The sequence below is a fragment of the Nothoprocta perdicaria genome, unplaced genomic scaffold (assembly GCF_003342845.1).
Source record: "Nothoprocta perdicaria isolate Ctin4 unplaced genomic scaffold, notPer1 scaffold_104, whole genome shotgun sequence".
NCBI lineage: Eukaryota > Metazoa > Chordata > Aves > Tinamiformes > Tinamidae > Nothoprocta > Nothoprocta perdicaria.
In genome coordinates, this window is record NW_020454139.1 from 1,811,806 (window position 1) to 1,829,753 (window position 17,948).

At 40.0% G+C, this 17,948-nt stretch overlaps 1 protein-coding gene across 1 annotated transcript in view; it reads left to right on the forward strand.

The window, feature by feature from the left end:
- Positions 1-17,948, forward strand: part of ADAMTSL1 (ADAMTS like 1) — a 388,396-nt gene that overhangs the window by 289,766 nt on the left and 80,682 nt on the right. Inside the window, exons 11-13 of the mRNA XM_026044037.1 lie at positions 7,336-7,386; positions 11,458-11,662; positions 12,949-13,096. Coding sequence (XP_025899822.1) covers positions 7,336-7,386; positions 11,458-11,662; positions 12,949-13,096 — 404 coding nt within the window. The remainder of the gene's footprint in view (positions 1-7,335; positions 7,387-11,457; positions 11,663-12,948; positions 13,097-17,948) is intronic.

The window sequence follows — 17,948 nt, forward strand, 5'->3', positions numbered from 1 at the left end:
GTAACTCTGAGGACTGAGAAATCACTGTTAAAACTGTAAACAAGTTTTAAGTGATGTTAGAGCTCACTGCACTTGGTGATATGGATGTCTATACCATTTTCTGGACCACAGTCAAGCTATGTGCATGATAAACCTTTTGTATRTTTCCAATATTTAAGAGAAAGGAAAAATAGCAACTACTAAGTCTATCTGTTTAAAATGCAACATAGAATATCTTCTTAATAAATAAGAATGGACAGCTGATATGTGAAATTGCCCAGTCCATACTTTTTAGCTTGTTATCAACTTCTCTGAAGATATTAAAGTTAATAGAAATAATGAGCAAGTATCACAGTAAAGCTGTATGTCTGTTTTCACCACATTCTTTCTTGAAAGATTAATAGAATTAGAGCGCTGGTAAATTTCTGAAAAGATTATCTTATTTACACAGTAGGTAACTGTAAATTTGCAGAGATGTGATGATTTTGAAATACAGTGACTCCTTTATTGTTATTACTCTCCAGTGCTACATATGATAGATTTAAACCTTAGTTTGAATAGTCTTTCATGTAAAATATGCCACAGTTACTGCAGATAGTGAGCTTTTGACAACAGACCAGCTTTTTGAATCAATGTAAGACATCGGTCATGCTACTGCCCTTTCCTCATTTCTGCCTCGGGCAAATGATCATTTTTGTGGCTTGGGTCATTTTTACTTGGTTCTTAATTTGTTACAGCGTGTTGAAGAATTGTTACAGGGTGTTGAGGAAGGTTTTCTGCCTTGTAATGTTCTCTGAACTTCGGTTGCCTTTGGTAGCTTGGAGCTGGTCTCAATTTCCACAGCCAGTCTCATCAGTGTGAGTGATTCTAGAGACAGAAAGAACCATTAGCAACAAACAGCAATTCAGTGTGGAACAGAGAAAATGGACTTTTATTTCACGTTAAAACAGAAATCAAAAAAASCTTTTACACGATCTTGGCTGAAGCTGTACATGATAAAAAAATTAGACTGATATTAGTGAAGAATGTGCCACCTGCAACTGAAAGTCAATTAATGTAAGTTGTTCCACTTGTAAAAAATAATGGAGAATAGTGTTTGAACAGTTCTAAAATGTCTGAGAAAAAAAACAAGGTTGTTGGAGGAATGAGCTAAAGGTCAAAAAGATTTGAAAGCAGCAGGAAAGGAATCGTCAGGGCATTTTTCTGGAAAGATGAATTGGAAGTAATCATACATTTGCATAGGAATGACAGTGTCTGTGTCTACAGATATAGGAAAAGTAGGCAGAGAAGTCACTGAGAGCAGTGATATTATTATTCTGCTTGTTGTAATGCAGGTCATCAGAGTTCAAGAGTAGGATAAAGGTCATCTGAATATTGCTAATGCTTTAAAAGGCAATTTTCTTCTCAAAACAAATAGGCAAGAACTAAAGCTTTTGTGTAAGGCAAATAAGCTGAGAAAGTAGATTTTGTATGTCAGTAAGCATCAAATAGAGATGTCTGTCTGTACAAGATAAAATTCTAGGAAAGGTGAGGGCAGTCTATTTTAATTAAATCCTAGAAGAAACCAAAATTCTAGCAAGTAGTAGGATGGTGAGATACAACATACTTCACTGTTAAGATTTGCAGTGTATATTCAGCTAATCACTTAGTACTAGAAAACAGCAGGTTTCAGTTTCTGTATCAATCACTACCTACCCAAAAAAACATAAAAGATTAAACTGAATGAAAATGGGAAACTTCTGTGCACTTCATTTTATTTACTTATATTTCAAATTCTTTAGAGAAAGAGTCCATCTACCTCTATCAGATATTTTTATATCTGATTAGTCTTTAACAGTTTACAGTAATAATAAGCAGACCACACATTTCTTAAAATTTGAACAATGCAGCACAAAAACGTGTCATTTGTATTAAAGATGATGTATTGCTGAAGCTGTTTAAATTTGTGAGTCTTTCTGGAGGCTGACATAGAAATATAAGCTTCTCAGTCTTTTGTATTTTTAAGTAGGTTCTATAAAGTATTCAGTGACTGTCCATTTTGAAACTTTTTAGATAAGAGATATTGGCTTTTTCTGATTTGTAAAGGTCTTTGCGTATATAAAAATACTGAAGACTGAGTATACAAAGCTCATCAGGTCATGTTCTAACAGACTGCAAGGCATGTGCCTTAGGACTATATGTATTTCTCTTTCAGAATTAAATATGCCAATCCAGAAACCACAAATGGAATTCATGCTTCTAGCATGGTTTAGAGTGAGGATGCCACTATATGCAATAGCCAACAACATTGTCTRAGAGTATATTGTCACTAGACATATAACCTAGCCTAGACCTTGATAGAAACAGTGATATTTTAGAGCAACACATGAATAATGTYAACAGAAGCTGCCTTTTTAAGAGTGTTGGTGTCTGCTTTTCAGGACAGTATTCCTGCAGTAAAAGGTGTCTGATAATATGCCATAGCAGTGTCTTTATAAAGCACCATGAGATGAGGGTTCAGTGTCACACACTGCCTTTATGACAGGATTTGTAGTATTTAATTGGGGCTTTCTGCTAAGCCTGTTCTCCTTTCAGTGGTAACCGTGCCTCTCCAGAGAACTCTGGATCGTAGCCATATGTCTTATGTGCCAGTCTACCAAGCATTTTCTTTCAGTTAATGAWTTAATTGCCCACGGCCAACTTAAGCTGCTTCAATTTTTTGTTATTAATATATTTATTGATTCCAATTAATATCTTATATGTACTTCACCTTGTTACTTAGAAGACATAGTCCCTGCCCAGCAGCTTTTTTTTCTCAAATCACCTAGTTTTTAGTTTTTGCAAGTGCCCATCAGAAAAGAGATGCAACAGCTCCAGGCTTGCTGGCATGCAGCCAGTAGCAGGGCAGGCAGAATGCCCCAAAAGAAACAAAACACCCACTAAAGCGGATGCCATGAGCCAGAGGGCCGCCCATGGGAGCTGGGGCAGCACCAGGACTGCAGAGAGCAACAGCCCTGGCATGCAGGTGCTGCTTTGAGGCTGCTTGTCCTTGGGTCTCTCTGGAGTTAAGCCACAAATACCAAGAGCTGAGAAGAGCTGTACACTGTCTGAGAGACATCAGGGAGCTAAGGGAGAAAGCTGCCTGAGATGATGATAAGTTGCCCTAAGGGGATAGTTTATGGAGGGAAAGAAACTAAAAGGAAAGACAGAAACAAAATTTACATGAAACAGTGCTTGCGGGCACCAGTCCCAGGGGCACCAGAGCAAGTGAAGAGATAACACACCTACCTCTGGCATCCAGGCTTCCCATTCCACCTGGACATATGCCTTGGAAGAGAAATTGTGCTGAAGCTGCCAGCATTCAGGAAGAAAGCAAACTCATCTGCAGGGTGTATAACCACCTAAACACCTTGTTGATCTGAGAGACATGAGATGTCACAAATGAGAGACAAGAAAAGCTCTCCAAAACCTGCATTGTGCAACTTGCTCCTGCACAAGCAAGTTTGTACTGGGAACTGTGTGAAGAAATCTTGTTTCAAATTCCTACAACAGCCAGGAATTTCAGAGTACTGGAAGAATAGCTGTTTGCCCTTTCCATCCTATGTCCATGATGTACTAATCATCCAACATTGCCCTCTTTGCATTGTCTGAGCAATGTATAGTGAACAAAGCTCATATCTAGATCTCTTCCATCTTTTTATAAGATTATGATGGATTGATMGGCGCATTGAATTTAAGTTTTTTGATCATTTAGAAAGTACAAGATTCATCAAAGCAAGCTCAAAGATGTTTTTCACATGATTCATTTTAGTTTATTTTTGTGTGTATGTGTGGAAAGGACTAAACCGCAGCTGCTGCAAATGGTAAATGGCCATCTGTTACTTATTCAAGTTGATTTTTGAGAGTCAGAGTTTTAATCAACAATCATCAATGCAAAAGAAAAGAAAAAGCTTGTCAAAGTCAAGTGTTGATTAAGGTAAATACTTTCATTTTAAAACATCATGCAGGGGATCTAAGCTTTGGGRGTCTTTTTTTCTATAGTACCCATAGGTCCTATAGGACTAACCCTTCTGGAGACCATTATCTTACCATGGCAGAATCAGTATTTGGCAGACTTTCACAAATGTACAAGGATGATATCAGTCATTCCATGGAACTTTATATTGTTTAGAGAAATGTGCAATTTGTGGATGCAAAATTCTTTGAGAGTCAGACCTTTCCAATGACAATATTAATTTGGTCCCTTTTTAGTGCTTTGCAGATGTTATTTAATCTTCCTAACAATGTTTGGATATGAGTCAGTTATTTCCATTGGAATGGCCTTGAATTTTTTGAATTCTAATGCATGTAGCAGCAGCAGACCTTGATTATGCATACAGACTATGTTTATTAGAAAATAACTTTTTCTCACTTTGAGTGAAAATCAGGTTTTGAAATCTTTTGCTTTCTTAGACATTAGAAGCTTAGGTAGTATAATTATTTTTATTTCTGGTCTAGATGTATTAATCTTTTTTCTTCCCCACCAGTTCCTCAACAAGTTGATGAGATGGGAAGTGCAAATAGCTTCAACATCAGTGGTAGGAGAGTCAGGAAAGGTGCATATATTCCCAAAAGAATAAGCAGAAAAAAGCCCTCACAAAAAGTCCCCTTCTGACTTCTTAAAATATTACTGCAAAGTTTTTCAAACTTCTGCAGCCATTTGTCAATCAAGCTAAGTCTGGAAAGTCTTGCCCATTGATCATATTCTAAGTGACCTCTTTTTCTTTGTTTCTAAAGTTTGCCAATACCAGACTGCCTTGTAGGGATTTTCGTATTTTGCAGAGGCAGGCARCTCTGTGTGCATGTAGGCACACACAGCCATGCCCAGGGCTCCTGTGACTGTAGAGGCTGCTAACCTGACAGGGAGCAGCCCGGTCTCTGTCACGCACACTCTCGTGCACTCAGCATTTTCTAATACATTAGCTGGAAAATTCCTGCACGCTGACCTAGCACTGACTCTTCACTGGGAAGCACAATGGGATCTATTCTCCTATCATGGAAGAACTATGCACATAAAAATCCTACCAACTGAAAGGAAAATTGAGCTCTTTAGGCTAGGCATGACAAGATTTCTTTGAATGTTTAGAGCACTCTTCAGTGGTCTGTGTTGAGGATGGAGAATACTTTCTCCCTTCCCCCAGCTTGGCTTTCTCCTCCTTACAGAAACCCTCAGCAGGACACCTTGCACCTCTCCTCTGCACAAAGCTTTCCACAGCCAACTCCATCCTTTTCAGTCAATTTCTACTGATTATTACTTGAGCTGGGAGAAAGCTTTTCATTTTAGTGTGGTTGGTGTTAACCCTTTCATGGCCCTGTCCCAAATAGCCCCTCAAAATCCTGTATCACACAGTGGTGCTGAGGAAGCTGGTATATAAGGTGCTCTGGGATYATCCACTTGACGCTAATTAACTTGTCCAATAGCTGGGAGAGGAAGAGGGTGGAGATATACTCTGGGTCGGAATCTATCAAAACTTCCCCTCACGCAGTGTATGAAATCCCAGCCTGGCATTTGGGTGAGACCTTGCAGTATGTTAAGTGAAAGCAATCTCTTACATAAATGGAATAATACTCATTAAAAAACATACCAATTATACTCTTCAATATTACCTATTGTAAWCTTCAGATGTTAGATTCTATAGATGGAATAATAATAATAATCACAGAATCACAGACCTCTAGAGACCATCTAGTTCAGCCCCCTGCTCCAGCAGGGACACCCTGAGCATGGGGCACAGGGCGGCATCCAGGCGGGTTGGGAAGATCTCCAGAGAAGGAGAGTCCACAGCCTCCCTGGGCAGCCTGTGCCAGGGCTCTGTCACCCTCACAGTGAAGAAGTTCTTCCTCACATGGAGATGGAACTGCCTATGTTTCAGTTTGTACCCATTACGCCTTGTCCTGTCATTGGCCATCACTGAGAAGAGTTTGGCCCCTTCCTCCCTCCCCCTCAGSTGTTTATATATTAATCATATGCCCTCTCAAATTTCTCCAGGCTAAACAGGCCCAACTCATTCAGTCTCTCCTCATACAAGAGATGCTCCATTCGCTTAAACATCTTTGTCCACATCCCTCTTGTCCTGGGGAGCCCAGAGCTGCCCCCAGYGCTCCAGGTTTGGCCTCCCCAGAGCTGAGCAGAGGGGCAGGATCCCCTCCCCTCCCCCTGCTGCCAGCATCCTCCTCATGTAGCCAGGAGCCCATTGGCCTCCTTGGCCACGAGGGCACTGCTGCCTCATGGTTATCTTGGTGTCCACCAGGACTCCCAGGTCCCTCTCTGCGGAGCTGCTCTCCAGCAGGTCAGCCCCTAATCTGTGCTGGGGCCTGGGGTTATTCCTGCCCAGGGGCAGGACCCTGCCCTTGTCCTTGGTGAACCTCAGGAGGTTCCTCTCTGCCCAACTCTCCAGCCTGTCCAGGTCCCTCTGAATGGCAGCACAGCYCTCTGGAGTGCCGGCCACTCCACCCAGCTTGGGATCACCCGCAAACTTGCTCAGGGTGCCCTCTGTGCCCTAGTCCAAGGCCCTGGTGAACAGGTTGAACAGCACCRGGCCCAGTACTGACCCACTGGCCACAGGCCTCCAACTGGACTCGGCCCCATTTATCACCACCCTCTGAGCTCTGCCATCCAACCAGTTCTCAGTCCAGCTCACTGTCAACCTGTCATCCTGTCAAACCAAAGTAGTCAGTCACCACAATTCCAAAAATAAATCTTCAGTTCCTTTTTCAGAACAACTCAAATAAAGAGGCAAAATCTGAAGATGAATAAAATTTGTCTGCTTTAAGAGTCAGACATGAATTGCCTATTTGAAATCTTACACTGGGATGCTCTCAGTTTCCAATTACAACTCCTGTAAAAGCAGTTGTTGTATCCAAAGGGCAGAAACAACCATGTTATAGTTTTAAAAGAGTTTTATCATAAATTCTCTGCAGCTGACAGTTCTCTTACTGTCTTCAGGGACTCTTAAAGAGAAAATACTGTATATAGGAAAAATTATTTTTAAGGAAGATGATCATTTTGTCAATTTGTTTAAGTATAAACATAAAAATGTATAAAAAGTAGTATTTGGGTACTTCAGTTGGATCAACATGTAACAACTCTTAGTCAGACAGTATTATCTTCTTAAGAATAAAATATTAACTAGTAGTTTGTTCTTGCATTTATCTGCAAAGAGTAGGATGAGACCATATTTTTTGCTTTAAATATTTTAGTGATTTAGGTAAAATATTCTTGGTTTGGGGTTTACTTTGTGATACTGTTTAAAAAAAAGTTATATAATGTAATCATCTAGTGTTCATTTTATTATGTGTACCTTCTACTCAGAGGGTTGGCATTATTGTTCCTAACAGTGATGGATACAAGCAGATCATGCCCTATGACCTCTACCATCCCCTTCCTCGGTACGTAAAACAATCAACCAGATGCTAGGATTAACATGTTTACTGCTTTTTGCCTTATCTGCACATGGCTACCTTGCTCTAAAATGAAAATATCACATGCTTCTTTCCTCTTGCATAGAACTCTCTTGCAGATTAACCCTGAGACCCTCAAATGCTAACCTGGCGCCATAAATTCTGCTGATGCAGAGCTGAAATTATACTTTGGCTGAGGTAGTAATGCAGCTTCATTGCGCAYATACTCCCTTTCTCCTTCTCTACCTTGTTTTCTCCCTTTGCTTGCTTTTCCTTCTCCTCCCCTCCCTCTTCTCTGAGCTGGACAAAAGCCTGAGTTTGGTGTTGAGTCTTTCTGTCTGTCTGATGGCGTTTCTCTGCTTATTGCACACCATGTCTTTGGATGTAGTATTCGAGACCCTGGCCTTCCATTCTGTGCCTTAATTTCTCTCGCAAAAAGATCACATGCTTATAAATCATGAATTTTTAGTTTTAGAAAGTATTAATGTTGAGGYCTTACCCTGCAAACCTGTGTTAACACCTTCAGTAGGGGCCCTACTCCTTTGGCTTCTTTAAGAATTCAGAGATCAGGAGCAGGAATGGGATCAGGACCTGATTATTACTCATCTCACCATTAGTGAGAGGATTTAATGTGAGAGGATCCACTTGAGATTCTCAAAATAGTTAATAAGAGTAATTTCTCAAACACCTGTGAATAAGATGGGTGATCGAAAGTATTTGAAAAATAACAACCGTTAGGTTTTGAAACGCTGTCTGAGCATGCATTGTGCTTTGTTTCCTTCTTCATTAATCTCTTATACCACTGAGTCTCATATTACTGAAAGAGACTTCCAGCTAATGTCTCACGCACGCTGCTGAGGAAATGATCTCCCCTAATCCACGGTGAGGCCGAGCTGTACCTCAGTGAGGCCCAAGCTCTCTGTACCTGAGTACACAAGCACAGGGCATTCAAATTTGATACAGACTCTTCAGCCAAATCGTGGACCCATTCCAAACTGTGATTGAGACCACAAGGAAGAGAGGCACCTACTTGCCACGTATCATGGCTCTTGTTCATGCTGGAGCCTCCTGCATTTTATGTCATTGGGATATGTATGTCAAGTAGATATGCTTACCCTCCAGTAATGACCCGATTATGCGTTAGTTTTTTCTCTTCCTATATAAATTCTTAGGAACACAGAGTTGTTATCTCATTAAATACTTATGAAATATGCTCTTAAAATATATCATTTCCTTTCATTCCTTTTTCTAGTAACCTTTTCTTTTCTTTGATCTTTCTTAAAAATAAACATATCTACTAACCTCAAAAATTAAAGCTCATCTTATAAGGAATATAGAAGCTAAAATATTAATAGGGATTTTAACACTTCATTGTTGAGTAAACAATGTGTATCATCCATGCCTCCCTGTTTTGTATCATCTGCAAGCTAGCTGAGATTGCCTTCATCCAGATTATCCAGGAGAAGAATTTCTCCAGGAAAGCTGTTGTAGATCAGAGTATCAATCAGCAACAGTTGAAGGATGTATTTAGGCTAAAAGCATCCTGAGCTGGCCAGAGGATAGAGTTTTTTTCACATCTGAATAAAATCCAAAATAAAGAATTAAAATGCCCTGAAGTATTTGGCTTTCAGTAATTCTGAAAGAAAAAAAAAATTGCTTGGGAATGATTGAAGACCTGAAACTAGTTCTCCAGCTATTCTGGGTTGTGGTCTCAGCCTCTAACTGTCCCTTTACATCCTTTCTCCTAATCACATCGTTCTCTCTTAAAGGCTCTTATCCCTGGCTGGGATCTCAGTCCCCTTTTTCTCTTTCCCAACTTCTACTCCTCTGATTCCTCCCTCCCAACACCATGTTCTCCTATGAACCCTCAAATGTAGCCCAGATATTCTCTTTTTGCCCAGAAGGAGAGAGAGACATATATATATATATACTGCAAAACTCAGTGGTGGACACAGCAGAAACTGAGCRGGCAATGAGGGTGGCACAATACAAGTCAAAGTCAGGGGAATAAAATGTGTTTACTCTGAACTTACAAAAATTTAAGCAAAAATAAAAATTAAGCAAAACAAAAGCAAACCAAACATACTCTCTCATTGACAGAGAAGAACACATTGGTGAGACTGTCTTCTAACACTAAAAACAGAGGATAGGGAGAAGTTCTCCAGGTAAAGTGGAGATCCTTGCAAGATTTCCCTAGTATAATCCCTCTGCCTTGAARCTTACCTTGAAGAGGTAGAGTAGGGATGAGTGGATATAGTACATGCTTCAGTGCTGGTTGCTAGATCTTAATTCTAGCAGTTCTTTTCACATTTTCACAACAAAACACCCTTTTTACATCACAAGGAGCTGTGACTTCAGCTTTAAGAAGCAGCATAGCAGAGAAACTTTTAACTTTCTTATCTTACACTAACACAAAAACTTGAGCATCTACCTCCTTGCCTAGGTTTAAGCTGCTTTGTCTTGCTGAGGTAGCACTAAGTGTCTAGAAATTGTCCTCGACTCTAGGGAATGGCAGACACTGCCATGCATGGGAAAAGCTAGCTGCTAGATTTCAGCAGTTCCTATGGGTTCCAATATGAAGTCTCTACATTTAGTTTACTGGCAATTAGAAACCTCAGCTATATGCTTAGAAACTTATTCACAGGTGTTTCAGGTAACATATTTGAACTTAGATATTGTTAGAAGCACTCATTTGTGACCTGCGGTTTATGCGGAGTGCACAATGGTGAATATGGCATGGTGTAAAAATGCTTTCAATTCTTCTTTGTAGCGAGTGATACACCTTTATGATACAATTAATCAATGGCTTTATTTATAAACAGCTGTTAATATCAATCATTCACACTGAGTTTTATGACACTTTCAACCATTAGCCAACAGTGCGTAGTACCTAAAATGTACTGGAGCTGGTCAGAATAAGATGTATGTATGGGGAGAAAAATCAGAGGGAAAGATAAACATTATTCATATTGCTTAATATTTTTTGAAATTGTGTTGGAATTGTTTTTTTTTTTAATGATTATTTTGCTGTGACTGGGAGAGAAAATCTTCACCTTTGGCTTTTTTTTTCCCTCTTGCCTGAATGAGGAAAGAGGTAAGGGGGTTTCCATGAAATTGATTTTTTAAAAAAAAAATTAAAAATAAGTTACAAAAAATGCTATTTTAGACAAAAAAAGTTGTCTTTTTTTCCCTTAAAGATTTTTCAAGTGTTTTCAAGTAGCTGATACATATGTTTATATTGTTAGAGGTGTATAAATCAATATCCACATTGGCTTATGACAGTGGTCCCTTGCCTTTCTATGACAACAACCACTGAAAAGAGGAAATGCCATTCTGGATTTTTTGCACATTCATATGTACATGCATAAAAGGATGTATACATAATTCGATAAATAGTTCTCATACAATACAGTACATTCACATAAGTATTCATGACATATCAGAACAAATCCATCATTCAGTTGTTTTTTCATTACATTTTCTAACAGATTCTTTCAGAATTCCTCTCACTGTAATCAAACGTCTGCATGGCTTCTACATCAGAGACCATTTATTGTATCAGTCATAGCCTTACTTTCTCTCTCTTATGAATTTCTTCACTTTTTCCGTTTTTTTCTTATTCAGTTCTGTCATCCAAAAGAAGAACTGTTATTTTCCACTGCATTTTAGCAAAAGGGACTTTGGCTTCAGAGTTCATTTAGGTTCTAGCATTTTGGGACAAAGATGTCTCAGAATGTAGCAAACTGTATGAAGACACGATAAATCTATAAATTAATTAGAAGGAATCAAGTTAAAAATAATTATAATTCTGTGACAATAGTCACTGGATTCGTAGACAAGAGGAAATTTCATGTTACTAATTAAACATGTCATGTCATGTTGAAGACAAGAGCCAAAATCTTTGTTGTTACAACTATTTATAAAAACATATGAGTAACTTTTCCTTAGATAAATTGTAAAAAAATCAGTGTAGATAAGAGGCTCTACAATCGGGGAAGGGGGGACAAGGAGGAATTCCATTTTCTCTGAAGCCTCTGCTTTGTTTTCCTGTGTTCTCAGGTGGGAAAGTACACCCTGGACTGCCTGTTCATCCTCCTGTGGAGGCGGTATTCAAAGCCGCAGTGTCTCCTGTGTGGAGGAAGACATCCAAGGGCATATCAGCCCTGTGGAGGAGTGGAAGTGCATGTACACTCCAAAGATGCCTGTTGTCCAGCCTTGCAATATATTCGACTGCCCAAAGTGGCTTGCTCAGGAATGGTCTCCGGTAACTAGTTTAGCTTTGCTGGTCTTGTATTTGGTACATTAAGATTCTATCGTAATGCCAATAGTTTAATGAACCTTCCATAATAGGAATATTCTCTGTAGCTATTTTCCTTCCTCGTTATTATGAACTCTGTTTTAAATGATTCTTGCTACAAAGTAAATATTCAGAATTAATATGAAAAGGATTTAAAAGATTAAAGAGAATGATGGAATAAATCAGATCAGTCACATTAACTGGCGATCCTCTAGAAAAAATAAACCGTGAACACAAATGAAATGCACAAAACAAAAGGAATAAGCTCTTCATGGGCATGTAACAGTATATCTTTATTACATCTCTTCAGCCATAAATTGAGTATCACGAATCGCTGAGAATTGGCCAGAAATGTGTACAGCCAGAACTGACTCTCCTTTTTGATGCTTTTTGTCTCTCTAGCTTTTCTGTTTCAGACTCTGTTTTACCTTTCTAAGAAAGTGGACATCTGRAAGCAAAGTCCTGTGATTTTGTTCATAAAATCTTGTTCCTGAACCTAGTTTCCTTCTAGACTCAGTTTCTCAACAAGTAAAATGTTTAATAAATAAATAAATAAAATAAACCTAAGATAGATCACCCTCAGCTGAGGTGTTCCTGCTGGTTGCAAAGTGTTTAGTGATTATCAGATGAAAGCTACTAACTACGAGCAAAATAGCACCAGTGGTATCCCAAGTCCTCCCTATGTGTTGGTAGATTYGATTTCCTTCTATCCAGACACTTCTGAAGCTTTCTGTACAGGAGGAAAATGTGATGTACCTTACCAAAAATAAATGGGGAGAAAAATATCTTAAGAAAGTGTTTCACAGAGGCAAGTCCAAGTAGTTTCCCATTTTGTTTTGTGCTCACTTTCAAAATAGCTGAATGTCACCCCTGCTGACCCGTAAGCCCCACTACTTTGTCAAAGCAGAGCAGAGTGGCTCTAGATGAAACTGACAAGGTGTTATTGAGCATATCCAATATGAGACAGATGGCCACCAGCCAACCAGCCAATGCTGAGAGTGACACTGCAAGAAAAACAGAGCAACAGATTTCCAAAGCAAACATATCTGCTTGGCAAAAAGGCAAAAATATGTGTCAATTTTATACCTTACCCAAAGCCACCCAATATTATGTGCAATCTGGCATGAAGATTGGTTGTTACTGCATAATGTTTTCCCCCTACAGTTTTCATATCATTCTCTTGAATATACCCTTTTTATTTTCCACATGTGGCATACTGTGCTCATTCCCTCATTCCTTCTGTTTTCTTTCAGTGCACAGTGACCTGTGGACAGGGGCTTAGATACCGTGTGGTTCTTTGCATTGATCACAGAGGGATGCATACAGGAGGCTGTAGCCCTAAAACAAAGCCACACATAAAAGAGGAATGCATCATACCCACTCCTTGCTACAAACCTAAAGGTAATGAGATAGAAGGAGTCCTAGGAATTTTTGTTTCATAAGCATTGTTTCCATCTGCACTGAATTCTTAACTTGTAGCTTTAAGGTCTGCCATTCTTAACCCAGTTCACCTGATAGCAAGGTAGAGTGAATGCCAGTGCTTTCAGCTTTCTTWTAAATGCTAGGACTTAAACTGTCCTTTTGTGATCCAGCAGTCTAAACAATGTCTAAATTTGACTTTCATGTAAGCAGGTTTAACCTCATAGACTCGATCAGGCTAAATCTAGCCCACTTTATTACAGGAATTTAATGTATAAATAATACTTATGGTAGACATTTGAACTATAGGTTTAAAAGAGACTGCTTGTAAGTTGGAGGCTTGACGTATGTCAAGCACTGTATCCCAGTAAGAAATTATTTCCTACAAAGCTGCAGTTTGACTGACTTTCACCCTTGAAGCATCTTATAATAAAAAGTACTCGGTTGTAGATTGGAATGTTTCTTGACTTGGGCCTTACAAAGACAGTAACATATTGGAAAATTTTCCACATTTTTTTGAGAGAAGAAAATGTTTTTGCAGCATTATTGCAACATGGCCACTGTTTGGATCTTCTCATGGAATAGGAAAATAAGAAAAGGTCCTGGGGARCAGATTAATGGTCAGAGGCCAGTTGCAGCAGTTAGAGGTAACTGATGTTTCAGTTATCACATGGTTCCATAGATATATTTGTATACGTCTGTGAATATCTATCTATATATATATRTRTGTGTGTGTGTGAGAGTGTGTGCGTAGATAAAACCTCTGTTGTATAAAAATTGACTACTCTCTGGGCTATAAAAACACAAGTTTAGATTCTCTAAATTGGAAACTTGAAATTCATCATGAGAAAATCTTGATGACTTGTAGCAAAAATGAACTGCTAACTTGGATAAGTATTAAGAGTATTTATTATGAGGTATTGTAAAATCAGAGTGACCCGCAACCTCTCACAGATCCAAGACCAAAAAAAAAAAAAAATTGAGATTTTAATTTCTGTACTCAGTGTCTTRCGATGAATGAACTTGCCAAGTTTAAACATTCCAGTTTATCTGKAACATGAAAATCAATTGTACTTACAAGTCACAAAGTGGTGAAACCCAGACTTTTGGTCTCTGGGAACTAATGGGTATGTTTTCCCTGTATGTTGCAGGCTGACATGAGCTCACTCTGTTCCTCTTCCAAGCTGAAAAGAGTCTGGTGGAATGTGTTAGCATGATCCTGAGCCTCTTCTGTACATCTAGTGGGCCTGGACTCATCAGTCCATTGTATCTATAGGTCTTCGTTTACTACTCTCAGAGGCTAGGCAACGACAGCTCCTGTATGCCTGCTGTATACAATGTGAGCATAATGTGACAGGATATCAGAAATGGAATACCACAAACCACTTATGACTGGCTTCTGCCAAAGAAACTCAAGAAAGATGCGAGACCATCTAAGAAAGCTTTGCTTATATGCACCTGTTGAGAGGTTTCTTCCAATGAGACTTCTCTGTAAACAAAGTTCATGGCAATTTRTTGGAAGCAGGTTCTTGCAATGGCATGGCAGCTTTATCTTAGATAAAATCTTATACTGTACGTGTGCAATTCATATCTGATTGCAGATGGCTAATTCTTTCTTCTCTCATCTCCCAAGTTATACATGAAGCTATTTTCCTTATTTTTTGTTTGTTTGTTTTTGGTGTAATTTTAATCCTCAGTTTGGCTCTGCAATTCTCTCATAGTTTTCCCGTTTTTATAGTTTGAGGTAATATTTGAAGGCKCTTGTACCTGCATAGCTGACTGGATCATGCTTTCAGGGGAGAACTGGACACAGCTTGGGGCAGAATGGCTGGAGGGCTGCGCAGCAGAAAAGGCTCTGGAGGTGCTGGTCAACAAGCGGCTGAACATGAGGCAGTGCCCAGGTGGCCAAGGCTTCTATCAGGAAGCCTTCTAGCTTCTATCTAGAAGCTCCTCCTGGCTTCTATCAGGAACAACGTAGCCAGTAGGACGGGGGAAGTGATTGTCCCTCTATACTGGGTACTGCTGAGGTCGYACCTCAAATACTGCGCTCAGTTTTGGGCCCCTCACTATAAAAAAGACATTGGAAGGCTGGAGCATGTCCAAAGAAATGAAGTGAACCTGGTGAAGGGGCTGGAGCTCAAACCTTACAAAGAGTGTCTGAGAGAGCTGAAGTTATTTAGCCTGGAGAAGAGAAGGCTCTGGAGAGATCTCATCGCTTTCTACAACTACCTGAAGGGAGGTTGTAGTGAGGTGACGGTCCATCTCTGCTACAGAATAATTACAAAAATAGGACAAGATGAAATTTTCTCAAGTTGTGCCAGGGGAAGCTTCGGTTAGAAACTAGGGAAAAAATCTACACAGAAAGAACAGTCAAACATTGAAACAGTGATGGAGATACCTTCCCTGGTAGCGTTCAAGAAACATGTAGATGAGGCACTTGGGGATATGGTTTAGCAGGTATAGTGTGAAGGGCCTACAGTTGCACTTGATGATCTTGAAAGTCTTTTCCAACTATAATAAGCTCAGGAAGTGTGAATTAGATGAGTGGACAGTGAGGTGGATTGGGAACTGGCTGGATGGCAGAGCACAGAGAGTGCTGATAAACTATTCCAATTCGACTTGGAGGCCTGTGGCCAGTSGTGTCCCCAAGGGGTCAGGACTGGGCCCAGAGCTGTTCAGCCTCTTCACCCATGACTTGGACAACGGCACAGAGGGCATCCTGAGCAAGTTTGTGGATGATCCCAAACTGGGTGGAGTGGCCAATACTCCAGAGRGCTGTGCTGCCATTCAGAGGGACCTGGACAGGCTGGAGAGTTGGGCAGAGAGGAACCTCCTGAGGTTCACCAAGGACAAGGGCAGGGTCCTGCCCCTGGGCAGGAATAACCCCAGGCCCCARCACAGATTAGGGGCTGACCTGCTGGAGAGCAGCTCYGCAGASAGGGACCTGGGAGTCCTGGTGGACACCAAGTTAGCCATGMGGCAGCAGTGCCSTCGTGGCCAAGAAGGCCAATGGGMTCCTGGCTGCATGAGGAGGATGTTGKCAGCAGGGGCAGGGAGGGGATCCTGCCCCTCTGCTCAGCTCTGGGGAGGCCAAACCTGGACTTCTCAGACAGGGAACTTCTAAAGAGGGTCCAGCATAGRAAAACAATGATGATTAGGGAACTGGGGCATCTATCTTAATGAGAAAAGCCTGAGCAAGCYGGGMCTGTTTAGCCTGGAGAAGACTGAGAGGGGATCTTATCAACATGTACAAACACCTGGGATGAGAATGTAGGGAGGAAGGGGTCAATCTCTTCTCAGTGATGGCCAGTGACAGGAGAAGGGGTCATGGGTACAAACTGAAACACAGGCAGTTTCATCTGCATACGAGGAAGAACTTCTTCACTGTGAGGGTGCCAGAGCCCTGGCACAGGCTGCCCAGGGAGGCTGTGGACTCTCCTTCTCTGGAGATCTTCCCAACCCGCCTGGATGCCGCCCTGTGCCCCGTGCTCTGGGTGTCCCTGCTGGAGCAGGGGGGTTGGACTAGATGATCTCTAGAGGTCCCTTCCAACCTCAACCAGTCTGTGATTCTGTGAAAATGATTCTATGATTCTACGATCCTATGAAATGACCTCCAGAGATCTCTTCCAATTCTTTTTTTTTTCTGATTCTGTGCTGGAAGATTATCTATTTGTTTGGTGAATCCAGTATCCTAAATTAAAGGCAGAAGCCATAGCAAAGACTCTATTGAATCTTTTATCTAACCTGCAACTTCATTCTGGAGCTGGATCACCATCAAGGAAATTTAGGATATCCTTAGTTTAAATAATAACTTTTGATTTTATAGGGGATGTGTACTCATTTGATACAACTTCCTACATGATATACCTCTGATATGTTTTCCCTTTAGCTGTCTTATAAAGGGAGAGAACTTCCATTAATCTTTCAAATTAAAATTTCTTCTTCAGCTTGTGCTAGGAATTTGGGCAAGGGGAAGAGTTCTGGGTTCTTTTTWTAGGGTGAGGGGCAAGGAACACAGCGAAATATTAACATATATAATCCTCCAATTTATTTTAGAATAGTAGTGATGAAAATAGACTTTACCTGTCTCTCCTTTTAAACAGGCACCTTTAAAAATGAAAAGTTATTTTAAAAGTCACATAGCAGAAAATTACACAGAGAGCTTTTGCTTTTTACAAGCATTGGCTTCCAAGGAAAAAGCATAGTAGTAAGATCTGGCTTTCCAAAAGTCATAAAACAAGCTGCTGAGCATATAAATAGAAATATCTCCTGCATATTTTGGATAACAAATGCCATAAAATGTAGATTAAACTAAGAGCTGTACTGGCAAATATTCATCCTTAAATGGCATTAATAAATATACTAGAGTAAGAACTTGGCAAGGTATTTCAGGGGGAGAGGCATAGTAACTGTGTAACTGTCCTTCCTCTCCCACTTACAACTTACTCCTAAAAAATTTGCTTGACTAAAGTTGCAGTAGCTGTGAAATCAAGTTGTAAGTTATGATTCCTCAACAGTATTACTGACATTATGGAAAGGATTTTTTTTTTTTTTTTTTTTTTGCCATATATGTAATGTTTAATATTGTATGCAGCAAAGCTACAGAAAATTTTCAGTTGTTTTGAATGAAATTAATCTTCTCTCATTGACTAATCTGTGCATTGCCTAAACTTAAAAGGCTTACGTGGCTTTTGAGTGACAAATAGACTTGGCCCTGCTTCTCTTCAGTGGTTTCTGTTTTCTCTTCTCTTCTCTTCTCTTCTCTTCTCTTCTCTTCTCTTCTCTTCTCTTCTCTTCTCTTCTCTTCTCTTCTCTTCTCTTCTCTTCTCTTCTC